The sequence below is a fragment of the Aythya fuligula genome, chromosome 6 (genome assembly GCF_009819795.1).
Source record: "Aythya fuligula isolate bAytFul2 chromosome 6, bAytFul2.pri, whole genome shotgun sequence".
Lineage (NCBI taxonomy): Eukaryota > Metazoa > Chordata > Aves > Anseriformes > Anatidae > Aythya > Aythya fuligula.
This window is the reverse complement of record NC_045564.1, coordinates 39,097,668-39,124,058: the sequence shown is the minus strand read 5'-3', so window position 1 is coordinate 39,124,058 and position 26,391 is coordinate 39,097,668. Positions and strand designations below refer to the sequence as shown.

Sequence of the window (26,391 nt, the reverse complement as noted above, 5' to 3'; positions counted from 1 at the left end):
GCTCTACAATTCTCAGTGTTTAGATGTGCTGTCCAACTTATTTTAATTAAAATGTAATTGGCTATCTAGTAAATACACTTTGCAGAGTAGAAACATTATGGAACAGAGAATTTTTGTCACTTGTCACCTATTATCTTGAGAACTTTGTAAGCAAAAGTTTGAGTTGAATTCCAATCTTATTTTTGTATCAGCAAAAGAAGTTGCTGCAAATGTTATGAATTCTGTATTTCATGTGTTACTATCCGAATGCTCACTTTTTTTAACCACTCTTACGCTAACATTAGATATAAGAATATTAGCTGAAATTTACAGATAACAAAGGAAAGCCTCATAAGAGAAGGCAAAGGAGACATCACAACAGTATTATGAAGAAAGGAAAAAGTTGTACAGTCTAGAATATTGTGGTGGTACAAATACAGACCCAGTACAAATATAAGGGCAAAGATGAGGAGACCAAAGAGCAAACTGAATCAAAGTTATATCGACAGAAATATTCAATTGTTATTCAACTGTCATGATACACTTACACTGATGAAGAAGAGATGCAGTAGGAAATATGGATTACATCTGGAACACCAAATATGTAAATTCTTACTGAAGAAATAAATGAATGCAACTAGATGAGAAACCAAAAATAACATGGAAAGAAGCAATGGTCTAGTAAAAACTTCTGCAAATGTTTCACGTCAAAAGTTGTGAGCTGTAGACAGTGAAACCCGTTAAGTGCTCTTTGAAAATGAATATAACAGCATGTTACAAAACCAGGAGTGTGCAGACTTGATGCTAGTGATAGAGGAGGAAAATGGGAAAGTGGGCTGAAAAATTCTATGAAATCGATAATGAAAACTCTCTACCTGATATAAAATCTAGTTGCACTCATGAAAAACAAACAAAACAAAATAACAACAAAAAACAAAGCAACAACAAAAAAAAAAAAACACGCAGAAAACCACAGATAAGCTATTAGAAATTCTTTATTACGACAGTTATATACAGTATGCTTCAAATGGATTTCCAAAATATAGACAGAGTATTCTTACCTAAGAAGCCAAAAAAGAAATACTCTGAATTTTACCAATAGCTGGTAATAATAGCCGTACACAAAATGCTGGTGTCTCAATATTTGTGCAGTAATTGAACTCCCATACTAAAAATGTTACTTGTTAGTTGGTATTATAATGAATGCTTGAACACTGTTCAAATATCAGATTTAAAAAATAAAATAAAATCAATGCATCTTACAAATACAGGCAGCCAGCATGCTTAATTGGGACTAGCACATTCTTAGGTCAAAACCATCTAGTTTAATTTGACACTAAATCAATTAACTGCAATAGGAGTATTATGACCAAATTTAATTACGACTTAATAAGTGTTATTACATACATTAATTTCATCAAAAGTGTCCCTAGAAATGATATGGAGAACCAACACTGAAATAACTCTTCACAGCTCTTGCTACATTAACTTGGTAACAGATCATGATGGACATCAGTGGGTATTATGACATGTTCTTTAGACTAAAAGACTTGCAGGGACTGGTAGTAATTTAAACTACTTTATAATTATCTTCAACTTCAATATTTTAATCTTCAGTCTTTTTCATTTAAGTAACACAAGGCTCTGTTATTTTGCTTACTGGCTGTTACATAATATAAAATCAATTTCAAACTGACAAATAACCAATGTGGGGACAAACACATAGGAAGAACAAAGTTCAATTGTTCGATGCCACACAGATGTTTCTAAGACAGAGATCTAAACTGAAATCTCACTTCCATCACACATTTGCCACCAAGCAAATGCTTTCACAGTGCTAAAAAAATAAAGATTGTTTAGACTTTCTAACAAAAGCAAGAAAGCACAATAAAATGACTTGTTTTTCTCTCTCTCTGCTACTATAAATCATGAGGAGAATGCCCCGAATAAAATAATAGCCTTTTTATAAATGGCTACTGATCTAATATTCTATTTATAAGCACCTGCGAAACAACATCATGTTATTTTTCTGTTAAAAATTCTGTATACTTCTGTTGATGCACTTTCAAGCTAAGGTCACATCACAACACCTGCTGACGTCTTTTGACAACTGCTGTCTCCAAGTCAGGAAAATACCCTGGTGATTTTAAAAAAGTGTTTTCGTTCATCTTTAACTTCAGTATTTTTAAGATCACAGTTGGTAAAGCATCATCTAGTCACATATTCACTTTTGAGCTTTGTTAAAGAAATGTAAGTAAAACCTACCATCATCCTATAGTCACAACGTAAAGGTGAACATTAAGTGAAATGTGTATCACTTTAAATTATAATCAAAAAAATACTAACATGTACACTTCTGAGCAATTACTCTAGGAAAGCCTTACTTTAAATACACACAGATGTAATATACATCTCAATTAGGATTAATGCACACACTATTTAAACTGAAATTTGATATAAATATATTTGTAACTTATGATAGTTTGACTATGAATCCTGTTCTAAAGTAAGTGCATTCCTAGACTTCCTGGACCTTTTCTCTCTTAAGTATTGCCATTGCGCCAAATGTTAAGTGACTTCATAGCAGGGGTGTGAGCAGGAGATTTTTAAGGAAAAGAAACATAGAAATAGGAGGAGATAAAGGATAAGACAAAAATGAGAACTGGATAGATGAAAGAAAGAAAAAGACAAATTAATAGAAAGCCAAGGAGAAAAAACATTAGATTAAGAATAAGCTTCAGGAAAAACTGTGGAGGAAATAAAGAAATGGAATGTAATTGGCTTAGCAAAATCAGTAACATAGACTGCGATCTGTTAGAAGATACCTTTACCAGTTGTGAACTGCCACTGGAACATTAGAGAACCAAGGGAAATAATATAAGAAAAAGGACACAAAAAAAAATTCAGAATGAAAAAAATTAATAAAGAAATAGTAATTTCTCAATTACATGAAAAAACGAGCTCAATTTCTGTTTAAAAATAGTTCAGAAGAATACCCCAAAAAACACCACCATGATTAGCAAAATCTAAATACCATGGAAAATAGGTTGTTGAGAACATTAGACTTAAAAGAAAGGAAAAAAAGCTAATACAAGTGCCTCACATCAACAGAGATGATAATGTTACAGCAACTGAAACCATGCAAATACAATTACATGGGGTTTAAAAGCTTAATCTCTAAATAAAACCAAAAAACATATGGGGTAAAGGAAAGAAGATAATGTGAGAGATGGATTTATCTAAAGTAGTCATAATTATCATAGTTATAAATACATTTCAGTGAACACACAGATCATTATGATGTGTTATTCTTTGTAAGGCAAAATATTGGATAGTTCTTAAAACTGCATACATACTTACATAAAGATATTTAACACTGTGCAGAACTTAGTTGATAAACTTTTAACAAGCTACCTAAAATTCTAACTGCATTTTTATTACATTCAACTCATTTTGATTAACATGGTATTCTTTCAAGGGTATACGATTGAAGTAAAAAAAACCACAATCGAGCACAAAAGTAGTTGAGGGAGTTGAAGTCCTATTTCTAGTTCTGCTGTGTGGTGAGGACTTCTGCATATACATTTCATCACTCTGAAGGACTACCAACTGTTCAGAGATTGACTCTTCAATCATGAAATATTTTAACTGATGCAAGCAACCTCACTGGTTAAATGCTCTGATCTGGCAAGATCTCATTGGATTGTTCTAACTGATCCTTCTGGCTTATAGAGTTGAATGTCACTTGAAAGATACAGTCCTATCCACTTTCACCTAATATACTCAAGAGTAAATGTAGAAGTACTATGAGACTAATTTTTCTCATTTTGGAAAGTAAGTTCAGGATATCCTGAGATATAAAAAGAGAAGCAAAGCTTTTTTTTGAGAGTGTTTTTTCTTGGAGGATCTCTCAGTTACGTAATAACTGTAAAAAGGAAAAAAGTCTTCAAGCTGAAGATGAACAGTATTTTTTCCATGATCCTCACCTACCAAGAGGAAGACTCAAAATTAATTTTAATTAACTGTAAATATACAAGGCTTTTGTTGTTCACAAAATCACACAAAAATTCAAAAGGCACAAAAAGATGTAAGGAAAGTACCTGCAACTATCTGTATTTAAGCCAAAATAACCTTTTACAGTAACAAAGGAACACATAAGTCTGCACATGAGGAAGTATATTAATATTACTTTAGAAAAGATATTTGAAAAAGGTACATAGTGCTGCTGCTAATGTTCAGTTCACATCAAAACATGCAATAAATACCAAGAAAATACAGATTTGCAGGTTTAAAGCAAAATGTACACATAAAAGATAATACCTGGTGATCTCCAAGGAAATGACTTCTCAGTAGAGCTGCAGAAAGAAAAAAAGTTATCACAAAAAAGAACCACGTATCTAGTTTGAATTTCTTCTTTATTTTTACATATTTTTAAAACCAAAACATATAAAATTGTACAAAAACCAGCAAAGTTTCAATAGACCCTGTAAATAATACTCTGTAGCTCTTTATACCTGACAATTCAACCTTTGGCTATTGATTTTTATTTTCTATTTATCATGGGAAATTCCCTCTAACTCACTGTATCGTAAATTATCAATGAGCGTGACCTCTCTGCAACAGGACAGGTAAGAGCATGTCTTATGATATGCACTTCTTATTTAAGGTGTGATGATATAAATAAGATAGTATAAAGTAGAATTTCACAGTCATGTGCATATGATTAGCAGTAAGCAAACAACTTCAAAAACAGGAGCATTCACGGCTCATGGTAGGGTCTAGCAAAAAAGTTTGGGAATTACAATTCTAGAGCATTTTGAATCTCCGAAAATGCAATTTGAATAAATGAACAGAAATGGAACCTGCAGATATTACTACTGTGTCACTTCCCAGTTTTCCAGAGGGAATTTTGATCCCTTGTATATGGTAAGAAGTGAAGACATCTGACATATCAAAACGTGTCGACCGCTAAGCACAAACAGGTATTTCCATTATCAAGGTTAAACAGATGCCTTAAGAAACAACTATTTTACAAGATTGTCTTTTTCAAATTGTTATTTTACACAAAACTATCTTAACCATTTTGTTTCTGCTACAAGACATTCTTTCACATGTTGATACAGTACTAATGCACTACTCTGCAGATAGAAAATTCATCCATATATTATTACATTTTTCCACTATCTCCTTGCTCTATATATCAATTATCAAACTCGGAGTATTAAATCATTTTGCAATGATTATAAGCTAGTATTTTCCAAACAAAAATCTATTCAGAAGAAAATACGGGCAACTCCATCAGATTTTGTCTATGTATCAGCATGCAACTGTGATGTTGGATAAGATGCATATATTACTGAATTAGTATTATTTATTTTATCTTTCTACCACAGCTACCAATTATAAAAAATATTTTAGCACAGCAAAATCACCGCTACCAGATATTTTGTAAAATAGTAAACATGAAATAATCATCAAGGAACTTTTTTGAGAGACAATAGAGTTGCGTATAGGAGCATTAAACATGCATACTAGCACAAACTAAACTAAAATCCAAAGAAATTAAGAATTCAAATTCAAGCTTCAAGCATCTGATAGCCAGCTAGGCAGTATCAAAATTTTTACTATACATCATAGACCGTGAGAGCGAATGGCCAATTTTAGAGTGTTTTGGGATGCTACGCTTGTTCTCTCTTTACAAAGCACATAAAGCAGGATAGTTTACTAGGCTGAAACTTGGTGTGTAAAGTTACAGGTGAAGAACTCCACATGGAGGTTCTCCTGGCTCATCTCACAGCATCTCTTTACTCTGCTCAGCAGTGCTGAGGCTGCACCTGGAGTACTGTGGCCAGTTCTGGGACCCCAGTACAAGAGAGACCTAGAAAGACTTAAAGAGCATCCACCATAGAGTCAGGACCTCTCTGCAAGGCTTCTCTACCTTCAAGGAAGAGTAGAGAGGTATGGATATCTTAAGTTCAGATAACAGTGACATATATTACTGAAGACAGAAGAGGCATACAGATTTTCCTGAAATCAATATATTCCAACCCCTGGTGTTCCTTAGGGGTCAGCACTGATGCCAGTATTACTTAGCATCTTTATTGGTGACAGGGACAGAGAGATTGAGTGGAGGGAAGGGATGCCATCCACAGGGACCTGGACAGGCTTGAGAGATGGGCCTGTGCAAACCTCATGAGGTTCAACAAGGCCAAGGGCAAGGTCCTGCACTGGGCTGGTGCAGTCCCAAGCACAAATCCAGGCTGGGCAGAGAATGGATTGAGAGCAACACTCAGAAGGACTTGGGGGTGTTGGTGATGAGAAGCTCTACACATGGCAGCAATGTGTGCTTGCAGCCCAGAAAGCCAACCATATCCTGGGCTGCATCGAAAGGAGTGTGGCAGGCAAGGGAGGTGATTGTCACCCTCTGCTCCACCCTCGTGTGACCCCACTTTCAGTGCTGCATTCAGCTCTGGAGCCCCCAGCACAAGAAGGACATGTTAGAGCGGGTCCAGGGGAGGGCCACAAAGCTAAGTGGGGTGGAGCACCTCTCCTGAGAGGAGAGGCTGAGAGAGCTTGGGTTGTTCAGCCTGGAGAAGAAAGGGTTCCAGGGAAACCTTATAGCAGCCAGCCTTATAGACCTTCCAGTACCTAAATGGGGCCTAGAGGAAAGCTGGGGAGAAACCCTTTATCAAGGCATGTAGCAATAGGACAAGAGATGATGGTTTTAAACTAGAAGAGGGTAGATTTAGGTTAGACATTAGGAAGAAATGTTTTACTCTGAGCGTAAGTGAGGCTGTTCAGAGAATTATGGATGCCCAATCCCCGTAGGATGCAGCCTTGGGCAACCTGGTCTAGTGGAAGATGTCCCCACACAATAGTTAAGATGATTCCTTCCAACCCAAACCAGTCTGTGATTCCACGATTCATTTTGAGGATCCTTTGCTTTCTTGGTGTTGTTCTTACTGCTATTTCCTAAGTACGTGCATTTCTTTTAAACCCCTTTCTTAATTTCAGATCATTTCTTTGACACCTTACAGTTTTATTTCAAAGCTTATTATGTTGTAGACACAAAATTGAACTAGCTGCTAGTCTGGAAAAAAAAAATCCATAAAGGGAAAAGGTTTCATATGAAGTCATTGTGAGACAAAACATACAAAGTATCACTAGCTCCATTTTACATTCTTCAAGCAATAGCTGTCAGATAAACACTTTTCAGCTTTGGATTTCAAAGTTAGAAAAGGTGATGAACATTCATCTCAAACAGCTATGGCAGTTTAACAACCTGGCCACACTTCAAAGGCAGAACTGGCTGGTTCAGCCAAATCTCTTACAGTACCCATCCCTGGGATGAAAACGGTACGAATTTAATTTATTTATTTTTTTTAATTTAATTTTAATTTAAACACAAAAATTTAAGAAAGTTGTAGATTTCTAATTTTTGTTAAGTATTATACTATTAAAGGGGGAGGGGAGGGAATGGTTTATTCACAGGGTTGTGTGCTTGTTGCTTAGCCAGAGATACCAGTCCAAATTTAAGCATCTGTTAAGACAGAATGTTTTGTTTTACCTATTTTTTATCTTCAATTTTAAGTATCTACATCAAGAATTCATTCACAGTTATAAGCAGTATGAAGGCTTAAAGATGTAGATAACTGGAAATTCTTGGCAGAGGCAGATTTGAAAAATAAAAAGAGGGGCATATATTAAAATCCATAGGCTGTAACACACATTACTAGTAACTAGCAACCACCAAAATCAGTACAATGTGATTCCATATTTTTGATGACACAGGTTAGCATAAGTTTTCATAAATATTATAACTAAAGATAATTTTTCAAGCTAATTTCCAGTCCTCAGCTTTTCAGCTGAACTCCCGCACCCACTCTGCAGTCACCACTCAGAGTACTATAGGCACCTACCAAAGTGCAAGAGGAGCAAGTGGTCCTGTGACTTGCTGGGACAGGTCTTCCGCTGATAAAGGCGAGCACTACAGCTCTGGGTAGGATTTGGGAAGCTGCCCCTTGGGGGCTACACCCAAATTTGGCCACCTATCACAGGATGCTGTTGCAGGCTGAATCCCGATGCAGAGGAGCGACACAGACCGGCCGGCACTGCAGGGGAACAGCGGGGCACAGCCACCCTGCAGCGGGGCACTGCCTGCGCTGGGCACCACTCATTCAAAATGCAGAGGTCTCACACGTTTGACCGTCCTTCAGGTACTGCTTTAGGTGAACAACACACCGCAGTAACTACTACGACACGCACCGCCCTTCCAGAGCTTCAGCTGTAAGAAGTTTTCAGCGGCTGAGTGGATAACACGTCCTCCTGGCTCATCACCACTGCCCAGCAGAGCTCGGGGCAGTGTGCGCAAGCTGCTCGACTCAGCTGGCAGACGGTCACTTACTGTGTCTCGGTCTGTGGGAGCTGACTGCTCACAGGAAAACTAACAATCCTAATTCAAAGCTCAGTCAATTACTGGATAAAAATGTAAACATTCACATATGTAGCTCACTCTTCAATTTATCAGCAGAGCACCTCACCAATAAACTGCATTTCTTTTTTAATATTTGAAAACCAGCAATCAAAATGCATAAAAAGCAAAATTCCCCAGTTCTACTGGCATTCAAAAGCTTTGACAGATCTTCAGAAATGCTTACAGTCTGCATACACAGAAAACAAACCAAAATATGAACACCAGAGGCGTAACAAGAAAGTTCACAATTTTCGTTTATTTTCAGTGTAGAAATGCAAAAATCAGCCTTCTTAAATTTCTGTGGATTCAAGACAAGTGATAGCATACTCTGCACTTTTAAACAAGCAGCTGATGCTGCCTGAGTGTCACTGCTGAAGTGCCAAAGGAAAGACATGGTATTCAGCATTACAGGCCTGAAGTGATGCCTTCTGTATCTCGTTACTTGCTTTGAGCTCTCCCACTCACTAAGCTAAGCATCTTAAAAAGACTTACTAAATGATGGGTTGATTGGTCATATAGTGACTCTTCAGGTCCTAGATGTTAGAGTAGGGAACTCTATAATGCTTCCTGAAGACATTTGGTAAACTACAACTCATAAAATACCTAATATATTGCATTGTCTAAAATTTTAATAGCTTTTGATGACCTAGAAATGCTGCGGAAGACTCTACACTTCAGAAAAAATAGCTAGAGAATGTGAAGACTTACAAAAGTCCTGGGCATGGAATACTTGGATATTGCGTGCTGATACTTGGCACAGAAGAATTTGCACAAGAGTGAAAGTAAGAAGATGTAGGCTGCTGTTACCTCTGCTCCTAAGTATAATGCAACATTATTTACGAGTTGAGTAAAAAGCAAAAGAATGTAAAATAAATTTTAAAAACTTTCAATACATAAATCTCAGTTATCTCTTTCTACTTTTTTGTTGTTTGCTTGGGTAAACAGTATCTACGCAAAGCGCCATGAGAAAAAAAGAGAACGAGTTCCTTATTTGCTTTGGTTATCAGATAAAAAACCATAGAGAATCATATTCATTCACAATGAGCTAAATGCATACATATAAAGGAAATAGAGAACACCACAGAAGATCCAAGTGAATACTTAAAAACAATCATCCTCAGAGGTTGATGGAAAAATCTCTAAACCACTCCAAGTGGTTCCTCACTAGGGACAAACTATTAAAAATGTAGTGCTAAAACTAAATATAGACTCCTAGAGGAAAGGATTCTCAAGGAATTTAAAGAGGTGTTTCAGTTGTTACCAGTACAACACATCAGTCCCTCATTGTAAACGATTACTTTTCTAGTGCTACCTTTAGAAGGTGCAGAAGGCAATATTGAACATATTAAATATTTGAGTTTTCAATTAGCTACTTGAAATCGATTAAAAACACTCGAGCTTCCATGACAGCCGCAAGCCAAGACAACTTTTGGAAAAGACAAGCCTACATCTTTAATCTACGTCAGCTGTTTGGCTAAAAACAGAACAGGCTTGCTGCTTTTCGTTCTTTTCTATCTATTTACTTACATGTTCAAAAATTTCTTGCAAAGCCTATGACAAACTCATTTAAGATAACTGACTAGCCATGATAAACTCAAAAAAACAACTACAAAAAAAACCCCACACCTATAGGATTAGAAAATTGCTCATACCAAAACAAACAAAACAAAATTAAAAAAAAAAAAACACTTATTTTTAATGTCAAAAAACATTTGTAGAGGAATTCTGGGACTACTTCTAGCAGCAGTGTTTAAGAACCTTTGCATAGACTACTGAAATCTGGAAATGAGATTAGTTTATTAAACACCTGGATGACTGAATGGGAAGCATTATGACAAGAAATGTAATGGATACAGGCAAAGATGGGAATATTTGGACCAGCTCATATACGACAGAGGTTTTATGTCCAACTTAACCACTAATGAAAGTGCCTATGAACGTGGTTTTTGTTATATTTACATTCTCAGGACAGCCATAAGACCTGAAAACCTAAAATCTTGTGTAGCAAGTAAGAAAACATACAAGCAGGAGACATCAGTGGATGTGGGTACAATAAAAAAGCAACTAGAATGTAGGTTTTGAAGAAAACATGAAAAATATAGAAAAAATTGTTAATGTTGTTACACCAACTAATGGTTCTGGTCTTGTTATTCTTTCTACAAGGGAAATAGCTGAAATGGAAGATAAGAAAAATGAGTTCATTTCCTGAGACAATTTTAAAGTAAGGACATTTCAGAGTATAATCAAATGATACTGACAGAGGAAGAGACATTCGATGAGATTATTATTTATTTATTTTTTTTAAACCTACAGGAGAACAAACAAGACCAACACAATCCATTCTTACATTCTGAAATCAGAATCACAAAATATCGTTACAGTCTGAAGAATATTAAAATAAAAACCATACCTTTATATGCAATTATTTGTAATAAAGAGAATAGAAACCTTACAAGTAGATAAAAGAGGATTTATAATACACTGAATAAGAACATGAGGTCTAAAACAATCATGACACGGACCAACTTCTGATAAAAGGACATTCCTTCATTCTGCAACAGAGACAGTTACTCCCTCCAAAACGTTTCACATCAGCAACCATGAAGGGATCTGATATCTGGTTGTTTTATCTAACGTAAGTAGTTCCTAGCTAAATACTACTGATGTAATTAATCATCATCTTTTCTAAAGTGTTATCATAAATGCAACATTACTACAATGTGCCTCAACTTTTCTTCCAACAGCTTTACAATGATCAACTAGGACATCATAATTTGAAATTATTCATTACCCAGATAAATAGTATTGGATATGTGTAATCCTGACCAAGGTGCTGGACCAACCTCTCTTATGAAAAAAGGTTGAGAGAGCTGGGGCTGTTCAGCCTGGAGAAGAGAAGGCTCTGGGGTGACCTCACTGCAGCTTTTCAGGGTTAAAGGGGACTTATAAAAGATGGAAAGCGACTCTGCTCAATCAGATAATGCCAGGATGGGGGGGAATGGTATTAAACTAAGAGAAGGGAGATTTAGATTAAAGGTTAGGAGGAAATTCTTCACTCGGAGGGTGGTGAGGCACTGGCACAGATTGTGGATGCCCCATCCCTGGAGGTGTTCAAGACCAGATGAGGCCCTGAGCAACCTGACCTAGTGGGAGGTGTCCCACCTATGGCAGGGGGTTGGAACCAGATGATCTATGAGGTCCCTTCCAACCCGAGCCATTCTGTGATTCCTATGATTCTATGATTATTTTGCACTGAAGCTCTGCAACAAAGAAAATTAAAGTATATCTTTTATTTCTTTTAAATTAAATATAGGTCTTCAAATGATTTATTTTCAAATTCCAGTAAGTGTAAAATTAGCGTATATAAACAAATAACTAAAATTCCTACCTAACACCCCCGTCCCCATGCCCCCTCAAAGCACATACTCATTATAAAGGTAAACTTCATGGTGCTTAAAACGTGCCATTAAAGTTTGGTGACATCATGTATGCAAGCAATTTCAAATACACCTTTTGGAAAGTCTGAAACAGGATGTGTCATATGAACAACTGAACATGAATATCAACAAAGTAGTTTCTGTAAGAATAATGAGTGAGCAGAGGTCAGCGCTGTGGGGACAAACTTGCTGCTGCATGCCCTGGAACGCCCGGAGCACGGGGGCGGTGCACCATTTGGAAGTGTCTCGCCCATTACTGCTCCTCAAGTGGAACAAAAGTTACCCAGCACAAAACGATGATGCGCTGACTTTCAAGCAAAACCACTTGCCCTATTTACAATTGTTACAAGCATTTTGCCACTTGTAGAAAAAAAAAGAACATGAGCATGAAATGCAATACATGTTCATCTCAAAGAAAACGATCAGTGCTCAATTAGAGAGTGCAATATGTTACAGAATCACTTTGGAATATTTTATAGTACTGCAGAAAGAGCACATAGTATTTTAACCCCTTTTTTCCAGTACATAAAGCAAAGAAAATAAACCACCGTAGTAGCTAAAACATAAATTTTGTTTTACAAAACTCAAAAGACTTCAGGTAGGCACATTACAACTCAAATTTGATCAATTCAGTATATTCAGTACTTGAAATGTTAATTTTTGACTGTTTACCATACTGCCAAAAGGACCCGTATTCTTTAAATGATCATGTCTAGTGTGCCTCTAATGTCACTTTTTTTGTGCTATTACGAGTGTAGTATTTTACAATTAAATTAATAAATATGAACCTTTTGGTTCCCCAAAACCTTCAATTTTCAAGAGCTGCACACAGCAACTCATGAAAAGAGTAAGATGAATCGACTGTGTGCGAGTCATTTGGCCAACTCCCACCTGAGAGGTTAAGCAATGCGTTTTTATAAAGCAAGTCTGACTGCTGACCCCTGACACGTACTGTTATCTACCTGCATCAGCATGCACTCCAACACACCTGGCAGCCCAGAACTGAATCCGACTGAGTAACACTGCAGATGGAAAGGGAGCTGCAATGCTGTCTGTATCTGGGCTTGTATGGGAGGCTGAACAGCCTGGTGGCTTCCTCATAGAAACTTGTGCATGTTAAAACACAACACAAGAGGTAAAAAGATAAAACTGAAACTTGCATTGTTTTTCCCAGGCTGCCATCTCCAATCTTGTAGTGTGTAACGCATGAAAAATATTTAATACTCACAGCAATGGGATGGCATGAAATATCTTAGAAAAGCTTGAGGACAATACCCGTTTATAAATATAATTATGAGAAGAAAGCATTTTAACAGGCAATAACCTACACGTACACAAAAATAAAAGCATTTTAGAATTCAGGGCAGTTGAACTAGTGCTTCCTTCTCCACCCACATTACAGATCCTTCGTACATGAGGATCTGCTGCTGTTGTCAACTTTCATACTCCTTTGGAGAGCAAAACAGCCGACTACTACCCCTATGTGTTGCTTGCATTTAGAATATAGTTGTAACACAGTCTTGCAACAGCCTAACAAATATAAACTGCAAGTACCATCAGTTTGTTTTGCTTTGTTCATGTGTACAAAGCAACAAACACATTTCTTATGGACTAGCAGTAACAGAATGAACGATTCCTCAGCAACACGAGTCCTTCTCAGGTGAGCTCAGTAGGCTGCAGTCTCACCATCGGTGCCTACCTCCAGACAGATTCCTCCAGGTGCACAGTTGCAGACCATGCCTACATCTGCATGGAGTGTGCTCCATCTTGTGTGAGCATCTAGGCTCAGAGCCACAAAGACCACATGAGAGGCCACAGGTACTAGCTGCAGAGATTTAACTTGGTTTACGCCACTGATGTTGCATTTCTCTATTCTCTCACCAGCTGTTAGGAGACTTCTCTTGAGCTGGCACTTGTGCAACTGGGTGATGAGTTGGCTCAAGGGATGATGTGACTGAAGCACAGAACAGCTAAAAGCCCAAGCTGCAACAACCCAGATGGACACATACTGCCACGGATGTACCTGTGACTTGGGGTCAGCGTCTGTTTGGCAAGCAGCAATACCTCCAGGCCAGTGCTGCTTTGCCAGAAACCAGTTTAGAAGTGGTAAGTTAGAGGCATTGCCACATCACTGAAGTCAAAAAAGCCTTCAGCTGGACTTCCGACATCAAATGCTCCCAAACGTTTTAACCACATTAAAGGAGATTAAAGCATTATCTTTGAAACAAAGCATTGTTGATTTGCTCGGGGCAGAAAGCCTGAACAAAGGGTAAAAATAAAGAAGGGTATGCATCTTATACTGCACTTTTGCCCTGCCCCCCTCCCAAATAATGCTGTATTAGAAAATTCTTGTATCTGTCTGGGAGAAACATTATCTTGCCGCCAAGATGCTTAACTTTCCTGTGTGTCTTTGAGCAGGCTGTTCACCATCCCCAAAGCATTCAGTTTTCAAGCTTCTCTATGCCTCAGACGCCCTCTTCATTTTTTTTAATACCTTGTCAGCCTTAGCAAGACATTTACATCACCCAGTTTCGTGAAACACAGTTTTATATATATATATAAAGTGCTGTATATATATATATATATATATACGTGTATATATATATATATACACACACGTATATATATTTAATACAGGTGTAAGTGTTGCAGTTGCATTTGTGTCTGCCATGACACTCCTCTAAGCTACTGTTTTACTTTGATTCTTTCAACAACCCTAACTCCACTGGAAGCTATGCAGAAATGGAAGCATCTGATTCCAATTCGGAATTTTTCTTTCATCTTCTCACACATCTCTTAAAAAGCACAGCCACATTAAAGAATAAACCAAAATATTAACCAAAGACACACACATCTCAAAGTTTTGAGTAAGGCAAGTTGTAATCCAGTGTCCCTCAGTTTAAAAAAAAAAATAGTGTAGCATTCTTATATTTATGAGACTAGATTCAGCTGGGATAAGAAAAAATTAGAGAGAGTAGAACAGTGGTGAGAAGATAAGGGTGTCTGTAAAAAATTAAGATTATAATTAATTTTTATTTGAAAGTGTATTAATAACTACAGAAAAATGAAACAATTTTTATGGCCCTGAAAACAAGTGCTTCGAGAGTTTACCTAGAGTCACAGATGTTCTCATACCAAAATATATAACAAACCAATTTAGATGCTAATGTTTTCTCCCCCTACACTTTCACCACCTTTTTCATACAAACATTGCTTAGCCATAAAGAGCAAATAAAAGAACAAATGACTCTGAGAAGCTATAAATTATGTTTTTCATCTTGGTAAATGATAAATGCATAGTATCTAACTCATTGTGTAGACGCTGGTAATTGTACATTACTTCAAAAACTACACAATTTTATTTGTGGGATAAGCTATTTATTTCTAGTGCTCTTTGTTCTCTACTTCCCCATACAGCAAATTCAGAAAACATTTTTCCTTGTATACTGCTCAGGCAAATTCTCTGAAATCGGATATTAGGAGATTCAAGACTGAATGAGAGGTATCTGTAGGCATAAATTATAATAATAGAGGCTTTCTACTTATTCTTCCATAAGAACTTATTGGTTTCTTTTTAAGCTTTCAAAACCGAGATCTGAACTGTAACTGCAGAAATGTTTGGATCTGGAGGAAGGATGGGCAAGCAGGAAGGGTATAAAACAGTCATCTTGTCCAAGGAATATTTCTGAATATTTCAAAGTTTCTCAAACAGAAGTTCTCATGCTAGGAACAACATTGTCAAATGACATCTTAAGCCAAGTAATAAGATGTATTGAAACAACTGTGTTAGCTGCTACACAGGATTTTAAAAAATTATTTATTTATTGCAAATAATCACGTCCCATTTCTTAAGGTTTTGTGGGATCAACTTTCTATTTAATTTGCAGAAATGTGCATCATGACCTCAGAAGGAAATACTTCAAAATGACACCTAAATTTACTGCTGAAATATCACAACAACAGTAATCAAGGAAAAAAGATGTATAATGCTCAGAGCACATTCTCTCTATACGTGGCAACACGAAATGTGCTGTAACCTGAGATGCAGGTATAAGTGTTTCGTAAGAGAACGCACTGTTATCAGCGCTTTCAGAATCAAGAGCTACCAATCACTTAACGTATTTCAAATGAATAAACACCCAAATACATTTAAGAGTTTAAAAGTTTGCTAAGGAATTGAAAAAAAAAAATCATACTTACTATAAAAATATTAATGAAATTTTAATGAAATGCTTTTAATGAAATGCTTTGCTACAGTTATCATCATTATACATTAAATATATCAGGCATGTTTCACACTGCTTAAAATATGCTAACAGTAAAATTACAGCAAGATATTCCCTGAAAACAAATGTAATGAGGAAGTATATTTAGAAGAGCTGGATGAAACTAGGCAGCTAATTCAGGAAAAATGAAATTGTAAGGATTACTGCATTTAACTAGCACTGTTAGTTTGATGCAAATATTTATAAGTCTACTGCATTTCTCTTTGGCTGAATCTTAAAAGCAAACTATAACATAAAGTACAATTAAAGCTTTATACACCCTAGACTGAGAACGTAATCGATGATTAAAGAGGTCTTTTAAAACTGTCTCACAACTCTTTATAGCAAATCTACATTTTTTTGTACTTAGGATATTAATGGAAGGTGAACAACTATCAGTGGAAATATATGTATACAGGACATAAGGAGCCCTTTAACTCATGGGACATATGAAAGTAAAGTCATCAGGACTTGTACCTTGTGCTGGCGATACTTGGTGATTCTGCTCCAAGCCTACATCTTTCTAGCTGATTAGCCACAATTTGCCTTTCCACTTCCAGTTCTCTGGTAAGTCTTTGAAATTGGAGCTCCTGAAATTTCAAAATAAAAAGAAAAGCATTCTTGATGTTAAAAAATTGGTGTGGATTAAATCTGAAAAAAGTCAGTTTCATCACAATCATGTTTCTTGTTTTGACTTCTCCTTAGTGGAATAAATTATTAGATGAAAGGGGGAATTTAATGGTTCTTTAAATCAGTGGTTCACGCAAATTTAATCACCTGTTACAAAAAGAAAAATGTATTTAAGCATTTTTGGATTTTATTCCTCCCACAATTAAAATTTTTGGTATCTTCTTATGTTGTCACTATCTAACAAAATTAGTGCCTACAAAGTCGGTCCTCAATTTCATTTATAACAGAGGTGTACTATAAAATATTGCAGTCTACCCTTTCCAATTGCAAAACTTCAAATCCTAAGCTATACTATGTTCTGACTTCTATATTCAAAACCACAGAAATTGTTATTTGAAACTGGCTGCAGACAGATGTGTTATTTCACCATTTCATATTTAAGCTTTTGTTATATTTTGCAGTCATAAGTATCAAACCTCAGCCTTTATAAAATCTGGAACAGCTTTTGGAACATAATACTCCCAGGAAGACATGGAAAATACATGGAGCTATAAAAAAATCCTTTGTGTATTATGAAAATCTAGAAATACCTTTTTTTAATGAATATAATACTTTGAAACCTGTACTGTCATCAGGGGATATTTGTGAAGTTTTACTCCACGGTTAGGTTTTGTTAATGAGAGATAAGTATTCTATCAGAGCAACCATATTATTTTTCAATTTGTTATTCTCCATTCCCGTCATGTTAAATAAACTGTTCAATATTATTTAAAATAGATGCACATCACTATTTAATAATTAGATCAATTTTGAAGGAAGTCAAATACAACACAAGCATTCCTTTAATTTCAAAAAGTAAATGACTAACGAGCATTCCCCCACCCCAAATGTATCTGATGTCATTGTATTACACATTAGTTGCCATATCACAGAAGTCACTTTCACTCACAGCCTGTAGTTAATGCAAACAATTATTTCATACCTTCAGTTACATGGAACAGGGCTTAAATAAGTTATTTTCCTTAACGGCTCCTGAAAGAAATCTCTAATTCTTGCAGCTCGTGTAGCTGTTCAGCAAGAGCAAGCGCAGCTCAGCAATGCACCTGTGGCTCCCAGCAGTCTGCAAGAACCTCTCTGCACCTCTCAGCTCCAGCCAGGGGGAGAGGTCCGAGTAACTGTGCTTAAACACTACTCTAAAACCAAGATTCACCTTGCAGAAACAGGGATAAAGTTTCTTCTCTTGAATCCTGCAATGAGATTGCCTCCAAATAGGAGGCTAATTAGCACTGATTTCATCAGGAAGCCAAATAAAGACTATGGCAAACAGCAGCTGCCATGCTCCTGAAACTGCTCCGTAATTAAATAATAATAATAGAACAAAAATAAAAAGCTTCTTCTGAAGGTGTGATTTGAGCACTATACAACAAACTGGCCAGTTAAAGATGTGTCACAGAAGTTACTGCCCCTCCCATAAGGCTCAAGTGATTGTAGAAACTTCCAAATACTTCTCGCTGCTCAATAACCAAACTGAATACTTCCAGATACTCTAAATGTTGTCCATCAAGGCTTTTTCCCTCCAACATGATGAACTTACCCACCACTGCCATGGGACAGAGGCATAGAACAGGATCAGGTTGGATAGTACCTTCAAGATCACCTAGTTCCAACTCCTGCCATGGGCAGGACACCACCCTGCACCATCCAGCCTGGCCTTGAACACCTCCAGGGATGGGGCATCCACAGCCTCTCCGGGCAACCTGTGCCCGTGTCTCACCACCCTCTGAGCGAAGAATTTCCTCCTAACCTCCAATCTAAATCTCCCCTCTTTTAGTTTAAAACCATTCCCCCTTGTCCTGTCATTATCTGATTGAGCAGAGTCATTCTCCACTTTTTTTTTTTTTTTTTTTTTTTTTTTTTTTTTTTAAGTCCCCTTTAAGTACTGAAAAGCCACAGTAAGGTCACCCTGGAGCCTTCTCTTCTCCAGGCTGAACAGCCCCACCTCTCTCAGCCTTTTCTCACAGGAGCGGTGCTCCAGCCCTCTGATCAACTTCATAACCCATCCATGTTACAAGACTGCATTTTTCTGCTATTGCTCCACTAAGAAAATTTTACTAGAACAGTATATTCTGTGGGTCTGTACATCTTCATGCACTTGCGCTTCATGCACATGCGCTGCCCCCCCAATCAAGTATCAGCAAAGTAATACTTGGAAGTCTGAACATCCATTATATATAAATACACACACACACACACACATATATATAAATATATATATATATTAAGAATGTTACACTTGAAAACACAAAGATGGATTTCAGCATGGCCAAGAAACAGCAGCCCTGAAATGCAGCACACCCCATGCTGAAAGCAGACAAGGTCTAACTGGACAGCAGTGGTCAAGCCCAATTTCAGGCTCCTGTATCAAGCAAAATTTTAAGATCGATCATCTATTAGGGTAAAATTTTATAATTTTAAAATGGTTTCTGATTGTTTTGGGCTCGGATAACCAAAAGAACCCTAAAAACAGATAGGCATCTAGCTTTCCCTAAATGCCAGCATACGATTTCTCCTCATGGCACAAAGCATTTTCATTTTGAAATAGTTGCATATTTACAGTAAAGCCCCTCCCAAAAAATACACATGCAGACCATGGGGGCCAGGGGAAGTAGATGTGGTTTTCAACTCTTTCCAGGCCACCCAGATCTTCAGTGGATGGAGGCAATTCTGTGCTCATTTACAGTGTAAGACAAAGCAACTCTTCCCACTAGGCTAGCATTTACTGTCAAGCTTCAATGTTAGCAATGCTTAGCACAGCCAATGCTCAGACGTGAAAAAGCATTTTAGGACATATGTACTAAACTTGGATGTTACTAAAAATCATCCTCTGAACAGAATTTGAAAGTTAACACTCCTTTTAGTCCTGTGACCTGATAAAAAAAAAAAAAAAAACAAAAACAAAAACATCATGAATGTGATAACCTTTGGACCACAGCAAATCTTATGGGCCTGTATATGGACTAGAAAGCATGGGTAATATTGGAAGGTTTGTACAAAACGGAACCGCATTGAATAGCACAGACCCAGCCTTCAGAGGCTGATACCAGGTCTTAGCATGAGGTAACTTCATGTTATACAAAAGAGGTACATGTGCATTCTGTTCTTTTGGACAGTTTGTGTTTTGGAGAGGAAAAAAAATATTTATGAAGTATTTTAACCAAAAAAGCAAATGCATTTATAAATGAGAATTTATTTTCCAGTTAATATAGATGAGCCACATATCCAAAAAACAATTCTCCAGCCAGACATTAACATGTTTAGTGGGGAATGCCCAGATTTAAAAAAAAAATAAAAAAAATGTTCAGATGTTGAAGTTCTGTAACTTTTGAAGAAAATGTAGGCAAGGCAAGCTTTTTCCCAGGTAAAATATGATGTATTATATAGCATGTAACAAACTTAAAACAAACAGTATTGCATTCCTCACTTGCTGAGATAATATAAAAAGAATACCCTGCGGCTAGGACTCCTTCCCATATCTTGGTGTTTAAATACTTTTAAAAGTAATGTCATTGATTTAAGCTATGAAATTGAACACAAGACTCAGGTTGCAGATTTGTTATTTAGTGATCTTTTAACTAGATAAATAAAAACAAAAGATACACTAACCATTATTTGCTTCTACTCAGCCAATCTCTATTGCTTTGCCTTTTCATTACAGGCAGAGGCATTAATAGAAATAAAATTAGCCTACAGAGCTTCATACATGCTATGTATACATGTTTATCTGAGTACTCACCCAATTTGCTGCCTCCTACAGGCCGGAGTGCAGTGGGCCAGAAGTGGGTGGCACCTCTGCTCCTGGCATTGGGGTTGGAACCAGACGGACTCTAAGGTCCCTTCCAACCCAAGCCATTCTATGATTCTGTGATCTACACCAGTTCATATGCATTTCTGCAGCAAAACACTTTATAAAGCAAAGGTTATTTCTGGGCAACTTTTTACTTTGTCATTTTGCATTCCAGAAGGAAAAAAATTACAGTGACTTACCAAATCAAACAGGCTGACATATTCTAGAAAGCCTATATAAAGTAAATCAATTAAAAAGGAATATGGACTAAGGAAATAGGACAAAGCTACAGTTCCAACAGTTACAATGGTAGTAATCAGACACATGGGAGGGAAAATAAGTTCTGGGGTTGTCAACTGACCTTGCACCTACAGGATGGCATCTTTGTTAACTAATTCATCCCACATTTCTGTCCTAAAGGTGTTTAAGAGATGAACCAGATAACTAAGATCAGATAAATCAGTGATTACACTTGTAAAGTGTAAATCAAATCACAGATTTCAGACTAAAAACCCCACTGAAACTAAAAGAACAACCAATGCAAGACAAGCCTTTGCTAAAGCATAACGGTGTAAGTTACAGAAAATACTACATTTGCAGCAGAGAAAAGGGATCTAAAGGTAACACAAGTGTAAGATGCTGTATTTTTGTTATTTCAGTGCGCTTGCTTTTTTGCAGTTTTAATAGGCATCCTTCCCCTACCCTTCCTGATAATTCCTCAAAGCATACTCAAATTCTTCATCTGGAGAACAGAGCTCCACCCAATACCAATAATCACCTGAGGTTTTTGAGGATTTCAGGCGATTACAAAGATCAGGATTAGTGAGGTTTAGCTGAAAGCACTGAAGTAAGAAAAAGTCTTTTCTTTTTCTGCTGAAAGTTAGCTGTTTAACTTCACATCACATCTCAGTGAGAGCGTAACCCCTGTCTAGAAAAACATATGATTTGGTTTTGACTGGCAGAACACAGACAACTTTTCTCTTAAAAGAACACTGATATAACATCAGTGCAGGAAGCTGCACAATACCCAAATTAATAAACTGTCTATTTAAATAAAAGATAATAATAATTTAAATAAACATAACAAAAAAGCAAAGCTATTTTTTCCCCATGCTGCAAAAAAATCAAACGCTAATTAAAACAAAGTACCATATTTCTATTTTTCTTGGGTGTGGAAAACATGAATGTAACAAATTGACAATGTAGTATGAAATTTTACTCCATTAATTTATGCTATGTTTAAAAAGCAAAACTCGCTAGTGTTCTAAAGTAGAAAAACTGTGCAAAGTAGACATGATAGAAAAAAACAAGAAATCATGTTTGGCCATTTCACCTGAGGTACTCAGCACTGTTGATTTTGTACCATCACCCTCAGTTGTCCATTTATAGTATTATTCATGACCTGTGTATCTGCTGCTAAGAAAAATATCACAGTGCACTGAACTGCAAAGGTTTATAGAATCAAAGAACACCCTCCTTTGGAAGGGACCCACAGGATCATCAACTCTGACCCCTGGCTCCATACAGTACCATCCCAAAATCATGCATCTGAGAGTGCCCCTTGAACTCCGGCAGGCTCAGTGCCATGACCACATCCCTGGGGAGTCCATTCCAGTGCCTGACTACCTTCTCAGTGAACAACCTTTTCCTGATATCCAGCCTGAATCTCCCTTTATGATTAATTTGCCATTTAAAAATCATTCTGACACCTACGAAGACCTAATGTATTTTTGCAAGTGACAGCAAGATTAATTTACTGTGTGAAAGCAGAAGAAAATTCAGCTTCATTTTTAAATTTGAATAACGTTCTTATGCGTTTAGACTGTGGTTCCAGTGAAGTAACAAAACTAATATACTTTTTGAAGCAATGGATGCTGACTTACGTATGTCTCTTCTTAAATCTGGTATCTGTAACAGTAATTGCAGGTCTTAAATACCTGCATAAATAACTAAGAGATGGATGATTTTAGAGGTGCCACCTTCTTTATAGCTGGAACATCTGTTTTATCCTTTTTATCTTTTGTTTCAGACCCCACAGTCAGTTCCATTAAAATGGACAAACAAAATGAGCACCCAAAATAAAAAAGCTTTTTTTTTTTTTAAAAAAAAAAAAAAAAAAAAAAGTTTAAAATAAATACATCACACACTAGGAGTAAACTTGTGGGAAGAGGGTAGGGATCCCACTCTGAATGGACACCTACCACCAGTATGTTTATCTATCATATAACATACTATTTATTGCAGGAAGCTTTTTGAATTTGTTTCTCTAGACAGCTTCTCTGAAAGGAGTGGGAGCCATCCCCTCACACAGGATGCTCCCATACAATGCTGGCAGCACAGGAAGCTGCTAGCCTAAGCAAAAAATCACAATTAACTATTTTTTTTTATAGCACTGGCTTGTGACAATATGACAGGAGTCAAACAAAATAATCAGTACGTTTGTTTTCATTTGCAGATCATCATCTATGTGGGCAGGGCACAGTGAAGTTATACACGTAGATTACCCAATACACTGCCATACTAACCAAAGATTTGGTACTAACCGAATCTTCTGAAACATACACTACAATGCTTCGGCCAGAGCTATTTTTTTTTTTCCAAGATTACTCAATACATAGAGGAAAAAAATGTAATTCTACTCACCTGTTTAGCAGTAACTACTTAATCACCTCACAAAACAACAATTTTGTACTCATAAGCTAAATTTCATTGCAAAACCACAGGCCATATTTCTTAACATGAAGCTATAAAAAACACTAGCTTTCATTATTTTCAGGGAGAAGCAGTGTATACCTGGTTCAAGAAAGAAGAAAGCAACTTGCTTTGGAAAGGCAACCAGACAGACATCAGGCAGACAAGCTTCCGTGATTAGAAGCCAAAACTCAAATTTCAGAGCTCTGTAACCGTGGATGCTCTTGGAGGCTGAAGGTTCTGGAGCAGAGAAAAACCCCGCATGGGGTGCCAACATTGTAGTGAATACAACTGACCACACAGAGCTAGAAGCTCTGAATGCCCAGCAGTAATATTTCTGCAATGATGTTGAGACCTCACTCACGAAGATACTTCAGGGTCTATATATATATAGCATTATGTTACAGAGATCCAACATTTTAATTTTTGTTAACCAAGAACTTTTCTACCTCAGTAATACGGAGGAGAATAAGCACTCAAGATTTACAATGTTGAAAAATAAAAATTTTGTTCTTCTTGACCTATTGTAATTTGAAACCTGGCAAAATACTGCTAATTTAAAACGCTAAATACAGGGCAGAAGGTCCAACCGGTTAACTGAAGGCTTTCTAGTGACAATTGTCCAAGAATCAGCACTGATGTCACAACCAGCAAAAACAACTCTTGAACTCTTTTTGAATAGCATGTGCCTGTCTTGCCATACCAGGACCAGGCAGTTGGGACACCCAGGAGAGATGATGCCATTGACGCCACAGCAAGGGAAGCATCTTGCAGCAGCGTCAACTTCTACCAGTTCTGAGTGGCTGCTGAAGCAGGCTGGGGCAGAACGCAGGGCTGTGATGCTACGTAGTAGCACCAGGACAGGCTAAGTTGCTTAAATTGCCGAACGTCACTGTCTTTATGAAAAATCAAGAAGTAACTGTAGGTTAACTTTGAAATGTTTTCCTAATCATAAACATTTGAGCATTGAACAATTCAGCTAAGCTTCTTCCAGTAGTTCGAGTTGATAAAAATGGCTGGCAAGCATTTGAGAGGAATACTTTTCCCTGTCAGCTGTAACATACAGTGCAGAGACACACAGCTCTCATTGCCTATGAATGGGTTCATTGTGCTAAGGAAAGGCAGGTATATTTGGGACATTTCTATGATACAAAGGTGCAAAACGAGAGGAAAAAATAAAGTTAATTTATATCTTCACATTACAAATGCCAGCCCCTGCACTAATCCATGCACAGTCCTACATGCTTCCACTTGCTGTAATTCTGAAACAAATTAAGGAACTGACTAAAACATATCAAATATATTTTCTCAACCTGAATACTGTACTTCAGTGACTCAATATTTGGATTCTCCCCTGTAGTCTATTGAAATGAAACAAAATTTTTAACTAACCATATTAGATTAACCTCAAAGTTTTCTGTAAAAATAAAGTTTACTCACGCACACAACTGCATTTTCATGCTTTCAGTATCTCAGTATCTTCCAAAACAGAAGACAAAAGATGAAAAATTGGACAGGGTAAAGAGAATCACAGATTACAGGTTGTGAAGTCACACAGCTACAATTATTGGCTGATCACACTTACTCTGCATTCAACAGCAGTAGACCATTAAAGCCCTTAATACTTTTATGCCTGCATTGTTCACTGATCTGGTAAAAAAAGTTTACTGCTGTTCTAGCAGATGAGGGATCAAAGTTTCAGCAATTAATAGAAAAGTACTCTCATACAATGACAGAAAGGAGGAATGCCACTTGAGGTATTCACTGACTTCAGCTGAGTAGCAACCTCTTTGAAAACTGTTTGTTACAATGATGGGTTATTTTGAATTGCTAAGTGTACTGTTTTGCCAGCAGCTGATTAGAGTTGAGTTGTTGCAGAGTAGAGCCTGGTAAGCTATCAGTGTTACAAGAGGTATAAATACTCCAATATATTTTGTGGATGCCCACAGTTTTAGGCAGGCTCTTCTTCAAAGGGATTTTCCCCTTAAAAACTTAACAATACAATGCTAGAAGGAAAAACTAATTTCTAATTCTAGTTTCTAATCTAATTTTCAAATGAGAAACAGAGTATAAAGAATTTTGATTCTGGAAATGGAGTTATCAGTTTCATCTGAGAGAGGAATTCCAGAAATTTTGTCTTAAAATTAAAGCCTTGGGAATCAGACGTCTGAATTTAAGAAGAGATTGGACTGTGAACTTAGGCACATGGTCTGAGCTTTTGGGTAGACCTGTGCAGTGTCAAGAGTTGGACTTGATGATCCTTAAGGGTCCCTTCCAACTCAGGATATTCTATGATTCTATGATTCTCAGACTTGATTCGTCAAATCTGGAAATATTTGTAAACAAGAGAGATAGCAAACTGCAAAGTTCCGCAATCAACGGGGTAAGAATGATCTATACAGTTGAAAACAACATTAAGAGAGTTGAAAAAAAAATCTCCCAGTCATGTAGCAAAGATTTTGTTTCACTTATATCAGGCTTGGAAAGCCATTTACTAAAAAGTACCAACCATTTAATAAAAAGTTCATCTCAAAATAGATATACATTTATCCATCTAACCGATCACTAATCCGAATCAGAATTTCAAACTAAGACTGTTCAATTGTTGTGCCCGATTACCAGAACTGTATTTATTACATCTTTTTTTCAGGTAATCTGTTGAAGCCACATGCCTACACAGTTTGATATGAAGCACTACCTAATCCAAATTATATCTGAATTGGTAGAGAAATCTCTCAAACTTCATATGAAAATACAGTAATTTTAGCAAAAATGTTTTAAATGTTCAGTAAAAAAAACTCTGCTGTACGAAGAACACATTCTTTCTGCCAATTCCATATGGAAGCTGTTTTTTTGTACATTTTTTTCCTTTTTTTTTTTTTTTTTTTTACCCTTCTTTCCTTTTTTGTACAGTTTTTTCCTTTTTCCCCACCAACCCCATAAAAAAAAACAACATTCTCAATAGCCATCTAAATAATTTTGTACTTAAACAACAAAGAAGGAAAAAAAGTAAAGTGCACTTTTTTTTTTTTTTTTTTTTTTTTTTTTAAGTATGTTGTTCAATACCGTTAC

At 36.7% G+C, this 26,391-nt stretch overlaps 1 protein-coding gene across 2 annotated transcripts in view; it reads right to left on the bottom strand.

Moving 5' to 3' along the window:
- Nucleotides 1-26,391, bottom strand: part of PKP4 (plakophilin 4) — an 88,435-nt gene that overhangs the window by 37,291 nt on the left and 24,753 nt on the right. For both annotated transcript variants that reach the window (XM_032190638.1, XM_032190639.1), the window contains exons 3-4: nt 16,632-16,744; nt 4,300-4,334 (exon numbers count right to left, since the gene is read on the bottom strand). In XM_032190638.1, the coding sequence (XP_032046529.1) occupies nt 4,300-4,334; nt 16,632-16,744 (148 nt within the window). The remainder of the gene's footprint in view (nt 1-4,299; nt 4,335-16,631; nt 16,745-26,391) is intronic.